At 41.6% G+C, this 20,621-nt stretch overlaps 1 protein-coding gene across 4 annotated transcripts in view; it reads left to right on the plus strand.

The window, feature by feature from the left end:
- Nucleotides 1-20,621, plus strand: part of pomt1 (protein-O-mannosyltransferase 1) — a 43,759-nt gene that overhangs the window by 13,900 nt on the left and 9,238 nt on the right. For all 4 annotated transcript variants that reach the window (XM_060906970.1, XM_060906974.1, XM_060906972.1 and 1 more), the window contains 8 exons: nucleotides 772-865; nucleotides 961-1,116; nucleotides 6,259-6,389; nucleotides 6,506-6,601; nucleotides 6,712-6,804; nucleotides 6,892-6,988; nucleotides 13,684-13,776; nucleotides 13,871-13,991. In XM_060906970.1, the coding sequence (XP_060762953.1) occupies nucleotides 772-865; nucleotides 961-1,116; nucleotides 6,259-6,389; nucleotides 6,506-6,601; nucleotides 6,712-6,804; nucleotides 6,892-6,988; nucleotides 13,684-13,776; nucleotides 13,871-13,991 (881 nt within the window). The remainder of the gene's footprint in view (nucleotides 1-771; nucleotides 866-960; nucleotides 1,117-6,258; nucleotides 6,390-6,505; nucleotides 6,602-6,711; nucleotides 6,805-6,891; nucleotides 6,989-13,683; nucleotides 13,777-13,870; nucleotides 13,992-20,621) is intronic.

Genomic DNA, 20,621 nt, shown 5'->3' on the forward strand with positions numbered 1-20,621 from the left:
TAAAATCCTTATAAGATGCAAATTAAAATAATTTACCTAAAATTTGAATGATAATTAACAATGATATATCCCAGTTACTTTTTATTCAATATTAATAACAATAAACCTTCAGAATGAATACAAAGCTCCAATGTTTGACAAAACACAAAGTGTCACTCTAATGTTCTGAATTGTACTCCATGACAGCTTTTTTTTTTTTAGCAGTCTGCACCAATACCTCACGAGGCTGCATGTCACAGCAAGTGTCTGTGTTGATCTTGCCGGAGTGCCCATTCAGAATCTTTTCAGTCGCTAGTCAAAGTCGCTCAGGTGGAAATATGCGTTTCAAACAAAATGTTACTTCCCGGTTGGCGGGATTCTTGCAATGCGGTGTGCGCATGATCAAAAGTGGAACGAAGTCTCGCTACCACAAGATAACGCGCGATTTCATAAGACTTTACTGGCTGTTTGTGCTTTCTGTGGTGTACAGTACGTTTGTAAATGTTATGCGCTCTTTTATCATCGTGGGAATTGATTATAGCTCTAAATAAATATTGAAGTTGTTTTTTAAAGAATCCGTATAACTTTATTTGTACGCCCGTATACTACGTTTATTGAATCAAATCCGTATAAAATACAGACATTCCGTATAGGTTGACATGTATGTGTGTACTTTAACTACCAGTTGTGCTGCTACTTAGCTGAGGTTTAGAGTATAACCACCTACATAATACCTGGTTAATATTAATCTTATCCTCTTAATGTTGATATTAATCTACCTTATTTCCTCAGAGTGAAGTACATGGGTCTCTTCACCTACGTGCTGCTCCTCGGTCTGGCAGCAGTTCACACCTGGCGTGTCATTGGAGATAAAACATTAAGCAACGTGAGATTTTAGAGCTAATTCTTTACAAAGAAAACTACTGATACAAGCTGATTTAAAGGGGCTTCTAACTGTCCTGCCTACTCCTTCCTCCACAGGGGAAAGTCTTGCTTCAGGTGGTAGCTCGCTTCCTGTCATTAGTGGTGCTCCCAGTTTTTCTGTATTTGGGATTTTTCTACATCCATCTCTCTCTACTGCACCGCAGCGGGCCACATGACCAGCTGATGAGCAGCGCTTTTCAAGCCAGTCTGGAGGTACTGTTCACACAGAGTTAGTTTTCAGCAAATGGAGGAGTTCGTTCACTGTATAATTTAAAAAAAAAAAAAAAGGTTTCACCCGAACCTTGTATATTAAAAATTAGCTTGTTGATTTTGCTCACAATTTGTTCAGCGTACTTATTAGAAAAATAGATTTGCAGTTAGGCGGCACGGTGGTGTAGTGGTTAGCGCTGTCGCCTCACAGCAAGAAGGTCCTGGGTTCGAGCCCCGGGGCCGGCGAGGGCCTTTCTGTGTGGAGTTTGCATGTTCTCCCTGTGTCCGCGTGGGTTTCCTCCGGGTGCTCCGGTTTCCCCCACAGTCCAAAGACATGCAGGTTAGGTTAACTGGTGACTCTAAATTGACCATAGGTGTGAATGGTTGTCTGTGTCTGTGTGTCAGCCCTGTGATGATCTGGCGACTTGTCCAGGGTGTACCCCGCCTTTCGCCCGTAGTAAGCTGGGATAGGCTCCAGCTTGCCTGCGACCCTGTAGAACAGGATAAAGCGGCTAGAGATAATGAGATGAGATGAGATTTGCAGTTAGAAAGCAGATTTGTAGATTAGAGTCCAAACATCTGAATACACTACCAATAAAAATAATCTTTTAATTATAATCTTCATCTTATTACTTAAGATAGTTATTACGTCTTATTACATATTAAGATGTCGTATTACTTATTTTATTCCGAAATAGAAATCATTCAAGCATATTATATAATCATTACTACAACCCCGATTCCAAAAAAGTTGGGCCAAAGTACAAATTGTAAATAAAAACGGAATCCAATGATGTGGAAGTTTCAAAAGTCCATATTTTATTCAGAATAGAACATAGATGACATATCAAATGTTTAAACTGAGAAAATGTATCATTTAAAGTGAAAAATTAGGTGATTTTTAAATTTCATGACAACAACACATCTCAAAAAAGTTGGGACAAGGCCATGTTTACCACTGTGAGACATCCCCTTTTCTCTTTACAACAGTCTGTAAACGTCTGGGGACTGAGGAGACAAGTTGCTCAAGTTTAGGGATAGGAATGTTAACCCATTCTTGTCTAATGTAGGATTCTAGTTGCTCAACTGTCTTAGGTCTTTTTTGTCGTATCTTCCGTTTTATGATGCGCCAAATGTTTTCTATGGGTGAAAGATCTGGACTGCAGGCTGGCCAGTTCAGTACCCGGACCCTTCTTCTATGCAGCCATGATGCTGTAATTGATGCAGTATATGGTTTGGCATTGTCATGTTGGAAAATGCAAGGTCTTCCCTGAAAGAGACGTCGTCTGGATGGGAGCATATGTTGCTCTAGAACCTGGATATACCTTTCAGCATTAATGGTGTCTTTCCAGATGCATAAGCTGCCCATGCCACACGCACTAATGCAACCCCATACCATCAGAGATGCAGGCTTCTGAACTGAGCGCTGATAACAACTTGGGTCGTCCTTCTCCTCTTTAGTCCGAATGACACGGCGTCCCTGATTTCCATAAAGAACTTCAAATTTTGATTCGTCTGACCACAGAACAGTTTTCCACTTTGCCACAGTCCATTTTAAATGAGCCTTGGCCCAGAGAAGACGTCTGCGCTTCTGGATCATGTTTAGATACGGCTTCTTCTTTGAACTATAGAGTTTTAGCTGGCAATGGCGGATGGCACGGTGAATTGTGTTCACAGATAATGTTCTCTGGAAATATTCCTGAGCCCATTTTGTGATTTCCAATACAGAAGCATGCCTGTATGTGACGCAGTGCCGTCTAAGGGCCCGAAGATCACGGGCACCCAGTATGGTTTTCCGGCCTTGACCCTTACGCACAGAGATTCTTCCAGATTCTCTGAATCTTTTGATATTATGCACTGTAGACGATGATATGTTCAAACTCTTTGCAGTTTTACACTGTTGAACTCCTTTCTGATATTGCTCCACTGTTTGTCGGTGCAGAATTAGGGGGATTGGTGATCCTCTTCCCATCTTTACTTCTGAGAGCCGCTGCCACTCCAAGATGCTCTTTTTATACCCAGTCATGTTAATGACCTATTGCCAATTGACCTAATGAGTTGCAATTTGGTCCTCCAGCTGTTCCTTTTTTGTACCTTTAACTTTTCCAGCCTCTTATTGCCCCGTCCCAACTTTTTTGAGATGTGTTGCTGTCATGAAATTTCAAATGAGCCAATATTTGGCATGAAATTTCAAAATGTCTCACTTTCGACATTTGATATGTTGTCTATGTTCTATTGTGAATACAATATCAGAAAGAATAATTATAAAGCATGAAAAGTGTAACAAATCCAAGGCTTTTACAAGGTAATAGATCCAAGACAGTAAATAAGTAATTTTTTTTTTTTAAATTCTGGATTTAAAAACTGGATTACTCTCCTATTGGATTTACCTCTCCATTTTTAACGATACGTTTTATTAAAAACTATTTTAAAGCAAAGCTGCAAAATTTGTTCAAATCACATTTCTCAATACTATTACAAAATTGTTTTTCCACCAACATTCCTTCATTTGTCACCAATAGAGTAAGTTAAAGCTAGGGTATGTCATTTTGGAGAAACCAGCGAGCGTAAGCTAGATTTTGAATGTATGGAAGCAAAGTCCCACCCTTCACTTCAATGCTCCCTCCATGTGGGAGGACATGTCCAAGAGAGTGTGTTGGTCGGGTGGGGTGGAACGTAGCACATTGTTGTCAAATCCAACTACCTCATGTCTCATTCACATGTAAGAAAACACTTAACGTTATCATAAAGAATGTAAACAATGAACAAAGCTATTGTTAATACTCAGAGCTGTGATGGTATGAGGGTGCATTAGTGCACATGACATGGGTAGCTTGTACATCTGGGAAGGCATCATTAATGCTGAATGATATATTACATGTTTCAGAGCAATATGCTGCCATCCAGACAAAATTTTTTTTCAGGGAAGGCCTTCCTTCTTTCAGCAGGACAATGCCAAACCGCTTTCTGCACATATTAAAACTGCATTGATCTATAATAGTGCAAAACTGGCCTGCCTGCAGTCTAGACCTGTCTCCCATTTAAAACATTTAGTGCATTATGAAGCGCAAAATACAACAAAGGAGACCCTGAACTGTTGAGTTACTGAAATTGTATATCAGGCAAGAACGGACAACATTTCTCTTTCAAAACTACAGTAATTGGCCTCCTCAGTTCCCAGATGTTTACAGTGTTGTTAAAGGGGAACTGAAGTCATTTTTAAACTTGCTTTATTTCTTAATTAACATGTTATTCAATTACGTTTTCGGTTTTAGTAACCTTATATTGTGACTCGTATTGCCAACTAATTGCAATTAAATGTTATATTTATCGGCCTATTCGGTTTTTACCCATGTTGAATTTAGTTCGTTTGGTCCACGGCAGGCGTCGCTTATCCGCGCGATCTTCATGAGACTTGTGTGAGACTTCGAATCGTGAAGTGTCAGCCAGGTGTCAGTGCCGCCATTTTGAAAACTGTTTTCCAAACGAAATATTGCACAAAACGAGTTTAAATGACGATTACTGCCTACTTTTTTCAAACTTTCCTGATTGCTATCAAAACAAACAAAACTTCCGGCTTGATTACATCAGCATTTGAAAGAGGGCGCGCGCGTCTTTTGACAATGTTGGCAGGTGTTGGTCACTTTGATTTCCGCTGTACGTTTTACTTCCGTCCTACGATATCTCACACAGGTCTCAACAAATCTCGTTTACGGCCATTGCTTTGTCATATGGACTGCGATCTTACATAGCATATTTCAAACACTCATAACTTGCTATAGCGGCGACAAAATAGCGATCAAAAATGCATTCCTATATTTAATGAAATGAGAAATAGAATTTTGATGATAATAAAATTTGCCTTTAGTTCTCCTTTAAAGATAGAGGCGATTCAACACAGTGGGAAACATGCCCCTGTCCTGACATTTTTGAAACGTGTTGTTAACCTCAAATTCAAAATGAGCATATATTTTTAAAAAAACAATAAAATTTCTGTTTCAGCATTTGACATGTTGGCTTTGTACTATTTTCAGTGAAATATAGGGTTTCCATGATTTGCAAAATATCGCATTTGTTTTTATTTACAGTTTGCACAGCATCCCAACCTTTTTAGAATTGGGGTTGTATATTGGAATGTCAGCATTAGAACAACAAAAACACCATGCATTAGGGTGGGTGTTAGTATTTAGATGAAATATGTGGTGTAACAATCTACATATATATTTTAAAGTGTTTAAATTGGCTTTTGTGAGATGTCAACTTCATTTGAAGATTTACAGTTCATAATTAAGAATGCACTTGCCTCAGTTTTAAATAATATTTAAAAACAAGCAACAGTAGCATAGACCTTTGTTATTTTTTTGAAGTAGTGGACTCCGACTAATGACCCATCTGTGTTTGAATTTCAGTAATTTTTTTCTTTGTGAAGTCCTGTTAGATTGCAGACTTCTTGCTGTGGAGAGTCTGCAGGAACTTTGCAGTAAACTTTGCACTTTATGGGCGGCACGGTGGTGTAAGTGGTTAGCACGGTCGCCTCACAGCAAGAAGGTTCTGGGTTCGAGCCCAGCGGCCGACAGGGGCCTTTCTGTATGGAGTTTGCATGTTCTCCCCGTGTCTGCGTGGGTTTCCTCCGGGTGCTCCGGTTTCCCCCACAGTCCAAAGACATGTGGTTAGGTTAATATGGGACGGCCTTGGGCTGAGGTGCCCTTGAGCGAGGCGCCTAACTCCCAGCTGCTCCCCGGGCGCTGTTAGCATGGCTGGGTATGTGTGTGTGCTCATTTGCTCGCATGTGTGTGTTCACTGCTTCAAATGGGTTAAATGCAGAGAGGAATTTCACAAGCGTGTGATGAATAAAGTTGTTGTTGTTGTTCTAAAGATCAGCGGCACAATTCTGTATGGAAGAATATATAATACTTTGCTGGCCACTGGAGAGAAATGGTCTGTCTCTGCCGGTTAGTCAAATGGCAAAAGGTTCTATTGAGACAGGCTAGAAGATTTAATGGCAATACACAGCTGTGAGGTTGTGCTAGTCAGATCCTATCTTGGCTATTAAACATCTTGCTTGAAAACAATACTAGAATAAAATCAGAATCTACCATCATAACCAACTGATGGAATTAGGATTGGTATTTCTGTAATGAACAGGGTGGTCTGGCCAGGATTACTCAGGGTCAGCCTCTGGAAGTGGCGTTCGGCTCCCAAGTGACTCTTCGTAGTGTGTCCAGCAAACCTGTTCCATGCTGGCTTCATTCTCACAAGGCCAACTATCCAATCAGGTCAGAATCCTGTCTAATGGGTTGCGTTAATTATTAGCACCATACTGATACATTAAAATACTGGAACTGACTGGATTACCTGCAGTGAATGTTTTCCTCTTTCTAACTGTATGAAGGTATGAAAATGGGCGTGGCAGCTCGCACCAGCAGCAGGTGACATGCTATCCTTTTAAAGATGTCAACAACTGGTGGATTATCAAAGATCCAAGAAAGTATGCGTGACTTCCAACTTCCAAAATATTCTGCACGTCTAGTGTACCGGAGCCTACATAATGTAAGTTGTGAGTTTTGTGTAACTGTGTGATATTCATTAATCTTCTAGGCAGAGTCTTGTGGTGAGCAGTCCACCCAGACCTGTCAGACATGGCGACATTATACAGCTGCTGCACGGCATGACCTCACGATTCCTCAACACGTAACTAAACTCCATATTCACATCTTAAAGCAAAGATTTCAGGCAGTCAATTTGTAAGAAAGTAATTTTAAAATCACATGCTCATAGGCATGATGTTGCAGCTCCCATGAGCCCTCACTCTCAGGAAGTGTCTGGCTACATTGACTTCAATGTGTCCATGCCAGCCCAGAATCTCTGGAGAGTGGTGAGTAACCTGAATTGATAAAAAGTCAAGTGTATAGACAGTTGAAAGGTACTATTTGGAATATTTGAAAGTGTTTCTAGATCTATAATAATAATCATGAAATTTCAGCTACCTTACAATAATAAATGTGACTTTCAATATGCAGTGGGGTGGTATTTTTTCATCAATTTGACCATCTTTTAACATTTTCAGACAGGAAATTGTATTTTTATATACAGTTGAAACCGTATATTTACATACACTTTAGGAAAAGACACAATCTTTTTTTTTTCTCATAGTCAGACATGAAATCAGACATTCACTTTAACTTTTTCACGTCTGTCTGAATATTTAAAATTATTTCAATGTACTTAATGCCAAATTAATCAGAGAAGGAGTTTTTTATTCAATATTTTAATTGCTTTTATCAAATCAGAAGTTTACATACACTTCATCAGTACTTGGTACAATTGCCCTTAAACTGTCTGACTTGGGTCAAACGTTTTGGATAACCTTCAACAAGCTTTGCACAATACTTGACAGGAATTTTGGCCCATTCCTCTTGACAGAACTGGTATAACTGGGCCATATTTTTTGGCTGCTTTGCATGCACATGTCGTTTCAGCTCTGCCCACAAATGCTCAATAGGGTTGAGGTCGAGGCTTTGTGATGGCCACTCCAAAACATTGACTTTGTTGTCATCAAGCCATTTTTTGACCAGTTTGGCGGTGTGCTTCGGGTCATTGTCCATTTGGAAGACCCATTTGCGGCCAAGCTTTAACTTCCTGGCAGATGCTTTCAGGTGTTGGTTCAGTATCTCCACATACTGTTCCTTCTTCATTACTCCATTGATTTTGTGAAGTGCACCAGTACCTCCTGCAGCAAAACAACCCCACAACATGATGCTGCCTCCGCCATGTTTCACTGTTGGTATGGTGTTGTTAGGATTGTAAGCGTCTCCTTTTTTTCTCCAACCATATCGTTGTTGATTATGGTCAAACAGCTCAATTTTAGTTTCATCCGACCACAAGACGTCTCCAAAAATTGAGATCCTTTCCCCTGTGTTCATTTGCAAACTGTAATCTGGCCTGTTTATGTTTGTGTTGGAGTAATGGCTTTCTCCTGGCAGAGTGGCCTTTCAGCCCATGTTGGTGCAGAACTCGTTTCACCGTGGACAGTGACACACTCTTACCAACTTCAGCCATCATCTTCACGAGGTCCTTTGCATTCATTCTTGGGTTCTTACGCACAGCACTGACCAGAACCTGCTCATCTCTGGGACTCAGAATCCGTCTCCTTGCTGTGCGGTATAATGGCTCGACATTCCCACATTGTTTATACTTTCGTATAATGGTTTGAACTGAAGACCGTGGCACCTTCAGGCTTCTTGAAATTTCCCCCAAAGATGAGCCAGACTTGTGCAAGTTAACCATTCTTAGTCTGAGATCTTGATCAATTTCTTTAGATTTACCCATGTTGTGTACAAGGAAGCACTGTGTTTGAGGTGTTCCTTAAAATACAATCACAGGTGTGTGTCTCAGGTGTGTCTCCAATTAGTTCAAATGTTGCCAATTAACCTATCAGAAGCTTCCAAAGACATGACATCATCATCTGGGCGTTCCTACATTGTTTAAAGGCACACAAACTGCAGTGTATGTAAACTTCTGATTTGATAAAAGCAATTAAAATATTGAATAAAAAACTCCTTCTCTGATTAATTTGGCATTAAGTACATTGAAATAATTTTAAATATTCAGACAGACATGAAAAAGTTAAAGTGAATGTCTGATTTCATGTCTGACTATGAGGGAAAAAAAAAAGATTGTGTCTTTTCCTAAAGTGTATGTAAATATACGGTTTCAACTGTATATATTAAATAAAATAAATAAAGGTTACCCACAAGGTATGCAGATGGTGTGGTGTCAGTTAGGGGGAGGGAAGGCTGGTCAGTTCATTGTAATTGTAATTCTCCTTGCAGGCAGAAGGGGGCTCTAAAAATGACTACATAATAATAATATAACTTAAAAGAAAAGAAAACCCACTTTTAAAATACATTTATGAAGATAGATTATGATATAAACTAATGATTCATGTGAATAATTGAAAAAAGGAGCTCACACAACTAAGATCTCTATCTCCAAAAGTCAAGTTTCGATGCAGAATGGATGATTTCATGGAGGCCGCCATTGAAAATATTTTAACCAATCAGAAAAATCCCCCTGATCATTTCCGGCAGTGCTCTGACGTCGTTTGAGTGCAAGACGTGGAAGCTCCATATAGTGAGTAAGACTTGAAGCTGCCCCTGGCTGGAGATTATTTCATTAAAAGTTTATATGAAAAAAAATTGAAATTCCATTTCTCTAACAAAAAAGTGGAGGGGGAAAGATAATACTGATGTCACTGATCAACAGCGAGGGAATAGTGAACAGCTGATCTACTCATATGTGACTGAATGGGAGGAGGTAACTTTTTATATTTATGTCCCTGGTACAAGTAGTGCTGCCGTGACGGCCTCGTTCTGTGGACTGTAACCTTGCTAGACTACCTACAAACAGATCTGCATATAATCTGATTTACCTAAATCTGTTGAAGAGGCAAGTGCGCAAGTTTTTATAAGTTCCTGGCAGCATAAGCACTCGTTAGCACGCTTAGCATGCTCTCGACTCATTCATGAAAAACTTCCTCGTCAAGACTATCCCCAGGCTAGCCTAATGTAATTACCATAGTAGGCAGTCCAACCCCCACGGCAACGCAGAAAGAGGGTAAACAAACACTGCTTTACACAGCTCGTTTGCTCTGAACATTTTGAAGAAAATTGTTTCACTCAGACAACTCGGATGCACCGGCATTAGGAATACTGTACAAGCCAGCGCTGACTCCAGATGCGGTTCCCACAATCTTCGGCCAAAAAGCAGACAAGACAAACGAGACAACGCAGTCAGTAGTCCGCAAAAGAGAAGTTCAAAGGGTAAGAAAACACTTTTTATGGCTTCCCTAAGTTTTTATTAAGCGTGATATGTTATTTTGAGTTCCTTTGGGCATAAATGTAATTATTGCTGATGCAGCTAAGCAGCTTGATGTTTGTTGGGTGTCTTGCTTTGATTCAGTGTTGTCAGAAAAGCCTCAGTAATGACTAACTAAAACACCTCTATAAATATTGTTCACTTGTAACTAATTAACATGGTAATGCTCGTTTATCATACTCATCGTCGTTATTCATGTCATTGTCCGAAAAACTCAAGGAAAGCAGTGAAGAAATGTCGCTGGCGCTATGGTCCATTTTGTTGAATATGGCCGTGTATTGTAAGTAACGGGGCAATGAAGAGTTATGACATCAACGAAAACAGTTAAAACTGTTAATGTTATAGTCATGTTGTCTGTTGTTGCCCAAATGAGGATGGGTTCCTCTCAAGGTTTCTTCCTCATGTCGTCTGAGGGAGTTTTTCCTTGCCACCGTCGCCACAGGCTTGCTCATTGGGGATAGATTAGGGATAAAATTAGCTCATGTTTTAAGTCATTCAAATTCTGTAAAGCTGCTTTGCGACAATGTTTATTGTTAAAAGCGCTATACAAATAAACTTGACTTGACGTCACACTTTATGGAAACCTTTTGGAGTTCTTTTAGGTATAGAGGAATTTGTTTGTGGAATAGCTGACCTCGATCAGTGCAATCTAGTCAAACACGTGACCATTTTAAGAAACCGGTGAAACAGTTTTTATGGAGTAAATTCCAAACCCAGTTTTATGATGTGTATATAACTAATTTTTAATAATTTTGGTGCTATTTCTGTAATCTAGTTGTCAAAAAGTCAGTGTCATTCCCACGCTGTGTGGCACATAGGGCGGCGCCGATCTCCGTTTCCATAGCCCTCGGCCTCTCGCCTATTACCTAGCTAGGGTTACAGTGGGGGGGGCTGGTCCTCTGGTAACCGTGAGAGTTTGACTCCCCACTCGCATCTGTATTGCAGCGTGCCTTGCCAGACAGCAGTAGGTACCATTTTTATGATGGTCTTTGGTATGACCCGACTGTGAGTAGAACTCGCGATTTCCCGATCGAGAGGCGAACACGCAACCACTAGGCCAACTCACGGTAATCTAGTTGTACTCTGTGATAATTACAGTTAGCATATTTTTTTTGTTTATGACTTTCATCATTGTTTATGCAATTTTGTCAATTTATTATTCTCTTATATTTTGTTTCCTGCTGTCACCAAGAGGATCACATTGGAAATAAGTGTATTTTATACAATGTGTTGTCCTCTGTGCTATTTATGCTGTATCTTTTACAACCCCGATTCCAGAAAAGTTGGGACAAAGTACAAATTGTAAATAAAAACGGAATGCCATAATTTACAAATCTCAAAAACTGATATTGTATTCACAATAGAACATAGACAACATATCAAATGTCGAAAGTGAGACATTTTAAAATTTCATGCCAAATATTGGCTCATTTGAAATTTCATGACAGCAACACATCTCAAAAAAGGTGGGACAGGGGCAATAAGAGGCTGGAAAAGTTAAAGGTACAAAAAAGGAACAGCTGGAGGACCAAATTGCAACTCATTAGGCCAATTGACAATAGGTCGTTAACATGACTGGGTATAAAAAGAGCATCTTGGAGTGGCAGCGGCTCTCAGAAGTAAAGATGGGAAGAGGATCACCAATCCCCCTAATTCTGCGCCGACAAATAGTGGAGCAATATCAGAAAGGAGTTCGACAGTGTAAAATTGCAAAGAGTTTGAACATATCATCATCTACAGTGCATAATATCATCAAAAGGTTCAGAGAATCTGGAAGAATCTCTGTGCGTAAGGGTCAAGGCCGGAAAACCATACTGGGTGCCCGTGATCTTCGGACCCTTAGACGGCACTGCATCACATACAGGCATGCTTCTGTGTTGGAAATCACAAAATGGGCTCAGGAATATTTCCAGAGAACATTATCTGTGAACACAATTCACCGTGTCATCCACCGTTGCCAGCTAAAACTCTATAGTTCAAAGAAGAAGCCGTATCTAAACATGATCCAGAAGCGCAGACGTCTTCTCTGGGCCAAGGCTCATTTAAAATGGACTGTGGCAAAGTGGAAAACTGTTCTGTGGTCAGACGAATCAAAATTTGAAGTTCTTTATGGAAATCAGGGACGCCGTGTCATTCGGACTAAAGAGGAGAAGGACGACCCAAGTTGTTATCGGCGCTCAGTTCAGAAGCCTGCATCTCTGATGGTATGGGGTCGCATTAGTGCGTGTGGCATGGGCAGCTTACACATCTGGAAAGACACCATCAATGCTGAAAGGTATATCCAGGTTCTAGAGCAACATATGCTCCCATCCAGACGACGTCTCTTTCAGGGAAGACCTTGCATTTTCCAACATGACAATGCCAAACCACATACTGCATCAATTACAGCATCGTGGCTGCGTAGAAGAAGGGTCCGGGTACTGAACTGGCCAGCCTGCAGTCCAGATCTTTCACCCATAGAAAACATTTGGCGCATCATAAAACGGAAGATACGACAAAAAAGACCCAAGACAGTTGAGCAACTAGAATCCTACATTAGACAAGAATGGGTTAACATTCCTATCCCTAAACTTGAGCAACTTGTCTCCTCAGTCCCCAGACGTTTACAGACTGTTGTAAAGAGAAAAGGGGATGTCTCACAGTGGTAAACATGGCCTTGTCCCAACTTTTTTGAGATGTGTTGTCATGGAATCAAAAGTCACCGCTCATCTGTGGCAAGGTGCAGGATTAAGTGAAAACTTTGAGTAAATAGAATACAAATCTGCACACTTGAAGTCTGTGCAATGATTTCTTTACTGAGATGTGTTGTCATGAAATTTAAAAATCACCTAATTTTTCTCTTTAAATGATACATTTTCTCAGTTTAAACATTTGATATGTCCTCTACGTTCTATTCTGAATAAAATATGGAATTTTGAAACTTCCACATCATTGCATTCCGTTTTTATTTACAATTTGTACTTTGTCCCAACTTTTTTGGAATCGGGGTTGTACATGTATGAATTTTACCAAATAAATCCATACCATACCAGCAGCTTGGGTGTTTCTGGCAATGTTTCTGCCTTTTTTCATACAAGTGCATCTTCCTGTAATGTTCACATGAACCCTGTATAGTAAAGCAGTGTTTGTTACCATCTTTCTGTGTTGCCGTGGGGGTTGGACTGCCTACTATGGTAATTACGGTAGGCTAGCCTGGGGACGTCTTGATGAGGAAGTTTTTCATGAATTAGTCGAGAACATGCTAAGCATGCTAACGAGTAGTATAACGCACAGTTTCAGCCTCGTTTTACAGGTAAAGAGTTCAGGTTTGTCCATAAGTCAGGGTTGCAGCTCTACACTATTTCAGATGTATAGTGAAAAAAATCAACATTGTCACCTTAGTAGACCTTTCGCTTTGTCCCTTCAGTACTGAAGTATACACTCAGCCTTGCGCCCAAATGACGTCACGCGTCGCCCTTCCAACAGGCAACATGGCAGCCTCCTGGTGGCATTAGAGCAGCGATACAAAAACGCTCACAACGTTCTTATAAATGGTTAAACATGCCTGAAACTTTCCTTACAGGCTCTCAATATTACAAGCTACCGACCCATGCATGTATTTACTTTACATTTTCCATTCCTTTAAATACCAGGCTGTTTTAGGTGCTCACCTCTATAGTGAAACCTGAGAGAGTTTTTCTGTCTGCTTCTCAGGACATTACAAACCGTGAGTCTGACCGAGATGTATGGAAGACTATTCTGTCAGAGGTGCGGTTGATCCATGTCAACACTTCTGCAGTGCTAAAGGTTTGTGTGTATCTGTTTATTTTCATGAATTTAAAAAGATCTTCCTCACTAAAAGAGCATAAATTAAAACACATTTCTGCTTTATATCATGTAGTTGAGTGGAGTGTCTCTTCCAGAGTGGGGATTTCATCAGCTGGAGGTGGTGGGTGATAAGATCTATAAAGGCTACCAGCAGAGCGGTGTGTGGAATGTTGAAGAACATCGCTATGGTAGAAGTAAGAACAAGTCTTCTCTGAGAGGAAATTGGTATAGATTGCTGTGTGTATTTAGTATAAATACGTAGGTGATTATAGAAAATCGCATGCGCTGATTTATCGAGGAATAGTCCGAATTTCTATGAGCGACTCGGCAAAATGGCAGCCAATCGCTTTATCATCATAAATGAGGAAGAATTACAAATTATGAAAGAAAATGCTGTTCCTAAAAGCACTACAGATGCTATGAAGTTCGGTCTAAAACTATTCAAAGGTAAGGTGGAATTATGATTTATTTTATCGATTTCAAAACAAAGTATTTTATGTGAGTCGGCATAGATAAGTGGCACAAGTGTGCACACGTTACATTTTCATGCCGCTTTTGAAGATTGAAATAAATGACTTTTTTTTCTAATATGATTTTTTTTAAATAATCACCTGTATATTTATATGAAAACAATTATCTGCCTCAGTCTCTGTGAATAATAATCTCGACTTTGTTTTGGTTATTATTCACTGATATTCACTGAGCCTTCACCTGTCCTCCTCGTGACACATAGGGCCTTCACAGAGCTCCTCCACCTCTCCTTGTTGGCTGCCATGACCCGCACCTCGTCCCATGTGTACTCCAGCCCATCTCTCTTCTTTCCTGTTCCACAGTCCGTCTTCATGTTGTTTTTGGTCTTCCTTTTTTCCTTTCCCCTTCTGGTGCCCAGGCCATTGCCACATTACAGTCATTGTCTCGATCTTGCCTAAGAATATGACCAATCATCTTCCATCTGCGTAGTTTCATTTCTTCACTCAGTGGTTTTCATGCTTGCTCTTTCTAGCAACTCATCCGTACTTATGTGATCTTGCCAACGGATGCGGAAGATCCTTCTCAAACATTTATTGTTAAACACATTCACTGCCCTATTGTCTCCTTTATTCATCTTTCATGATTCACATCCATACAGCAAGACAGGCAACACAAGTGTCTTGTACAATCTTAGTTTTGTTTTCCTTGAGATGTTGTTAGAGTTCCAAATTCTCTTTAGTCTAACAAACGCCTCCCTTGCTTTTGAAAGTCGGTTTTTCAAATCTTTCTTTCCACCTCCTTATTTACAAACTTTAGCTCCTAGATATGTAAACTCGTCAACATCCTCGATATCCTGTCTGTTGATCGTTATCTTTGCTTGATTCCTCGCATTTATTCTCAGCACTTTCGTCTTTTCCAGACCGATTTTAAGTCCCAGCCGTCTGGCTTCTTCATCCAATTTCCTCGTTTTCTCTTGAATATGTTCTTTAGTAGCGGAAAGCAGGACAATATTGTCAACAAAATCCAAGTCATCAAGCTTTGATGTAAACTTCCACCTTATCCCATTCTCACCTTGACCAACAGTCCTTCTCAGTGCCCAGTCCATTACAATCAAGAACAAAAATCCTGACGTATTGCATCCTTGTTTGACTCCGGTCTTAATGTCAAACCACTCACCCATTTCTCCCTGATCTTCTACAGCGTGCTGAAAGTCTTTTTGTAAAACAGTTTCACTATTCTCATACTCTTCTCGGGAATTCCATATTTCTGCATGATCACCCACAAGCTTTCACAATGGATGGAACCAAAAGCCTTCTCAAAGTCTATCAAGTTCATATACCTATAGAATTGCTTGCCATTCATTCACCTGTTCTATGATATTCCGTAAGATGAAGATTTGATCTACTATCCCTCTTCCTTTTCTATAACCTGCCTGTTCCTTTCTCAGTGTTTTATCCACTCCATTCCTTACTCTGTCAACCACAATTCTCCCCAAGATCTTCCCAACAATAGACAATAATGTAATGCCTCTATAATTCTTACAGTCTTTTAAATTTCCCTTTTTTGCCAACTTTACAATCAGTCCTCGCTTCCAGGCTTCTGGAATAGTCTCACGTTTCCATATCTTTGACAGTAGCTTGTGTATTATATGTGTTGAAAACTCAATGTTAGCCTTTAGCAGCTCAGCGGTGGTGTTGTCGATTCCCGGTGCTTTTCCAGCCTTTAGTTTCTTAATTGTCTCCTTTATCTCATTTATAGTTGGTTAATTGATATCTAATTCTATCTCTTCCTCGCTTGCTATTGGATTTGTTGGTTGTTCTCTATTCAGCACCTCTCTAAAGTGCTCTGTCCATCTGGCCTGTACTTCACTTTTTACACTGAGAAGGTTTCTATCCTTGTCCAGCACCGCTGTGCTCTGTCTGGGTTTTTCATTGCACAGAAGAAACATCATTATCTCTAGCCGCTTTATCCTGTTCTACAGGGTCACAGGCAAGCTGGAGCCTATCCCAGCTGACTATGGGCGAAAGGCGGGGTACACCCTGGACAAGTCGCCAGGTCATCACAGGGCCGACACATAGGCTACATCCACACGACAACGGCAACGAGATCTCATCTCATCTCATTATCTCTAGCCGCTTTATCCTTCTACAGGGTCGCAGGCAAGCTGGAGCCTATCCCAGCTGACTACGGGCGAAAGGCGGGGTACACCCTGGACAAGTCGTCAGGTCATCACAGGGCTGACACATAGACACAGACAACCATTCACACTCACATTCACACCTACGGTCAATTTAGAGTCACCAGTTAACCTAACCTGCATGTCTTTGGACTGTGGGGGAAACCGGATCACCCGGAGGAAACCCACGCAGACACGGGGAGAACATGCAAACTCCACACAGAAAGGCCCTCGCCGGCCCCGGGGCTCGAACCCAGGACCTTCTTGCTGTGAGGCGACAGCGCTAACCACTACACCACCGTGCCGCCCCGGCAACGAGATGTTATTTAAAAATATATCGTGTCCAAATGGGCAACGATCAGTAAAATATCAGGTCCATATGGCAACGCAACGCTTGCTGAAAACGATGCAATACACATGCCACACCTCTGGGGCGCTGTAAGACGGTCCCTTCGGAGACACCAGAACAATAGAAGAAGTAAGGACGCATGCGCATAAACTATTATGCGCAAGACTTCATATTAGCCACAAAGTCAGGAAAATCTGTTCGTAAAATTACATTATAATGACCAAATACAGTGAAAAGTATTTTTCCAGTCTCACCTGTGAAAGGTAATCCCAAGTGATCTCGTTTGGACAGCAAACCTGTTGGTACAGTTAAACACAGCTAATCTTTATTCTCCGCTTTGACCTTTCCAATATGGCGGCGAGGATGACGTATGATTCTACGCGGAAGGCGGCGTCTTTAATGGTCCGGAATAAATTGAATACTACACGTTGATGGATTAATTTGCTCCTCTACGCCCTTTTTGAGGAATGTACTGTAGGACTAAAACCAACATCTGAAGAGGTGAGATCGCTCCTTTTTTCCCCTATTTTTGCTGGCGGGATTGACTCTGCCCTAAGGGCAGAGTCTCTCTCTCTCTCTCTCTCTCTCTCTCTCACTCTCTCTCACTTTGCACCATTACACAATAAATATTCACAGTGAAAATATTTTGTAAGCGCGTTTCATGAACCAAGTTATAGGATTTGTTGACAACTCGTATCGCAATGAGAAGATCATTGGCACTACTGGTGTTAAGAATCAGACCATTTCATAAATTAATATTTTGCTGTAGAGCTGCAGTGTTTGTACAATTGCATGTTTTTGCTTCACTATTACTGTCACTATTCTGCTTCTTGCATTACTACTGTGAACTAACACTGAACATAATAATAATAATAATAATAATAATAATAATAATATCCAAGCTCGTGTTTCACTCTCACTAGTGCTCTGTAAGGCTTTTTCCTGGTGATATCCTGGTGATATTCGTTACACTTCTACCCGGCGTGAAGCACTCAGTCATGTGGTTGTGACGTCATCGTAAACAAATCCGTTCTACTCATCCAGACGGCTTCACAACGGCAACGTTGCCAGATCTTTCCACTCTGGAACCCGTTCTCAAAAAGATTGCGTTTTGGGCACCCAAAACGCCGGTGCCGTGTGGACGCCAGGCCTAAACGATAAGCAATTGTATCGGAGTCACCTGAATCCGTTGCCGTGTGGACAGGGCCATAGACACGGACAACCATTCACATTCACACCTACGGTCAATTTAGAGTCACCAGTTAACCTAACCTGCATGTCTTTGGACTGTGGAGGAAACCGGAGCACCCGGAGGAAACCCATGCGGACTCGGGGAGAACATGCAAACTCCACACAGAAAGGCCCTCGCCGGCCACGGGGCTCGAACCCGGACCTTCTTGCTGTGAGGCGACAGCGCTAACCACTACACCACCGTGCTGCCCCTTCATTGCACAGTATCTTTGTTAATCCATAAAGTGTTTTTCATATGCTGACTTCTTACAGCATTTTCTGCCTCACCTACAATGTTCTCCATCCATTTCCTCTTATCTGCTCTTATACGCTTTTTTTACTTCCCTGTTCTTCTCCATATATTCTGCTCTAAGCTGACCCTTGATCCTTTCTGATTGAGTACTCAGAATCTTCTTTTTAATGCCCTCTCGTTGGTCTATGAGGCTCCATGACTCTTCACTGATCCATGGTTTCTTGTTCCTTCGAGGTCTACCCAGAACGGTTTCTTCTGCTTCTGTGTATGCTCTCCTCATTACCCGAAAGTCTCGTTCCACTTCATCTTCTCCCACTGATGGTTCCCCTTCTTCCTCTTCTAGTGTTTGGTACCTATTTCTCAGTGTGATGTTAAACATCTTCAACACTTCCTCCTTTTTCAACTTGGATGTATCAAACGTGGCTCTATTGTTTTTCCTTTCATTTGGTGGCTTCCTCAGACTCAACTTGATTTTTGTACATACAAGATGGTGGTCACTTCCAATGTCTGCAGATCTGTAAACTTTTGTGTCCTTTACTGAATTCCAAAACCATTTACCAATTAGCACATGATCAATCTGATTTGATGTCTTTCCATCTGGAGAGACCCACGTTGCTTTGTGAATAGCCTTATGTGGGAATAATCTCATCTCATTATCTCTAGCCGCTTTATCCTTCTACAGGGTCGCTGGCAAGCTGGAGCCTATCCCAGCTGACTACGGGCGAAAGGCGGGGTACACCCTGGACAAGTCGCCAGGTCATCACAGGGCTGACACATAGACACAGACAACCATTCACACTCACATTCACACCTACGGTCAATTTAGAGTCATCAGTTAACCTAACCTGCATGTCTTTGGACTGTGGGGGAAACTGGAGCACCCGGAGGAAACCCACGCGGACACGGGGAGAACATGCAAACTCCGCACAGAAAGGCCCTCGCCGGCCCCGGGGCTCGAACCCGGACCTTCTTGCTGTGAGGCGACAGTGCTAACCACTACGCCACCGTGCCGCTGTGGGAATAATGTTCCTGTTATTACAAGCTTGTTCATGTCACACATCTCACAGTCTTTCTCCATTATCATTTCTCCTAACCCATGCTTACCCATAACACTTTTGTAATCCCAATTTTGAAAGAAAGAAAGCACAACTTTATTCATCACGCACTTGTGAAATTCCTCTCTGCATTTAACCCGTCTGAAGCAGTGAACACACACATGCGCGCACACACGTACCCAGAGCAGTGGGCAGCCATGCTAACAGCGCCCGGGGAGCAGTTAGGAGTTAGGTGCCTCACTCAAGGGCACCTCAGCCCAAGGGCGTCCCATATTAACCTAACTGCATGTCTTTAGACTGTGGGGGAAACCAGAGCACCCAGAGGAAACCCACACAGACACGGGGAGAACATGCAAACTCCACACAGAAAGGCGCCCGCCGGCCGCTGGGCTCGAACCCAGAACCTTCTTGCTGTGAGGCGACCGTGCTAACCACTTACCGTACACCACCGTGTCGGTTTGATCTCCAACATTGGCATTTATGTCTCCAGTGACAATTAACATATCATGCACAATTCTTTTATCTAATACCTCTTATAGCCTCATATAAAATTCATCCTTCACTTGTTCCTCTGCATCTTCCGTGGGTGCGTAAATGTGTATGATTGTTAGCTTTATGTGTTTGGAATAGTATCTTGCTTGAATTACCCCCTCACTTTTTGGGATCCATTCCATTAGGGGACCTGCTGCCTTTTTTGACATCAGTATGCCCACTCCTTCTCTATGGTTGTTATCATCTCTTCCAGAATAAATAAAGGTTGTTCCATCTGTCAACTGCCCTGTCCAATGCATCTCACTGATACCCATGATATCTGTTCCTTTTCTGCTCATCTCTCTTGCTGCCTAGGCAATGTTGCCACTTCTATACATTGTTTGCACATTCCATTTACCAATCTTTAATGTATACCTTGGGTGCACCAATGGCTTTATCGGCCTGGGGGCATCCTCCTGGCTTTGGCTCCCAGATGTCATCAAAACTCTCTCATGCCATGGCGTCCCATTTAAATGGCAAATTTGCTCTGCGTCTGGTTTCTGTAATGAGGCGTTTTTACAGGAGAGGGTTATCAGCCTAATCCCCAACCTGGAGGACCAGTGGCTCACTCTTCGTCGGACCCCTACCCTTTGACCTGTCCGGCTTGGGTGACTCTACCAGGAGTGCATGACTCCCACCAGCATAGCTCTAGGAGTCACTGGGACACACAAACCACCCCACCACGATAATGTGGTGATCCCATGGGGTAGATTCACTGAGCCTGAGGTGAATAATTGTTAATCATCTGTATCTGGATTT

Source organism: Neoarius graeffei, chromosome 24, assembly GCF_027579695.1.
Source record: "Neoarius graeffei isolate fNeoGra1 chromosome 24, fNeoGra1.pri, whole genome shotgun sequence".
Lineage (NCBI taxonomy): Eukaryota > Metazoa > Chordata > Actinopteri > Siluriformes > Ariidae > Neoarius > Neoarius graeffei.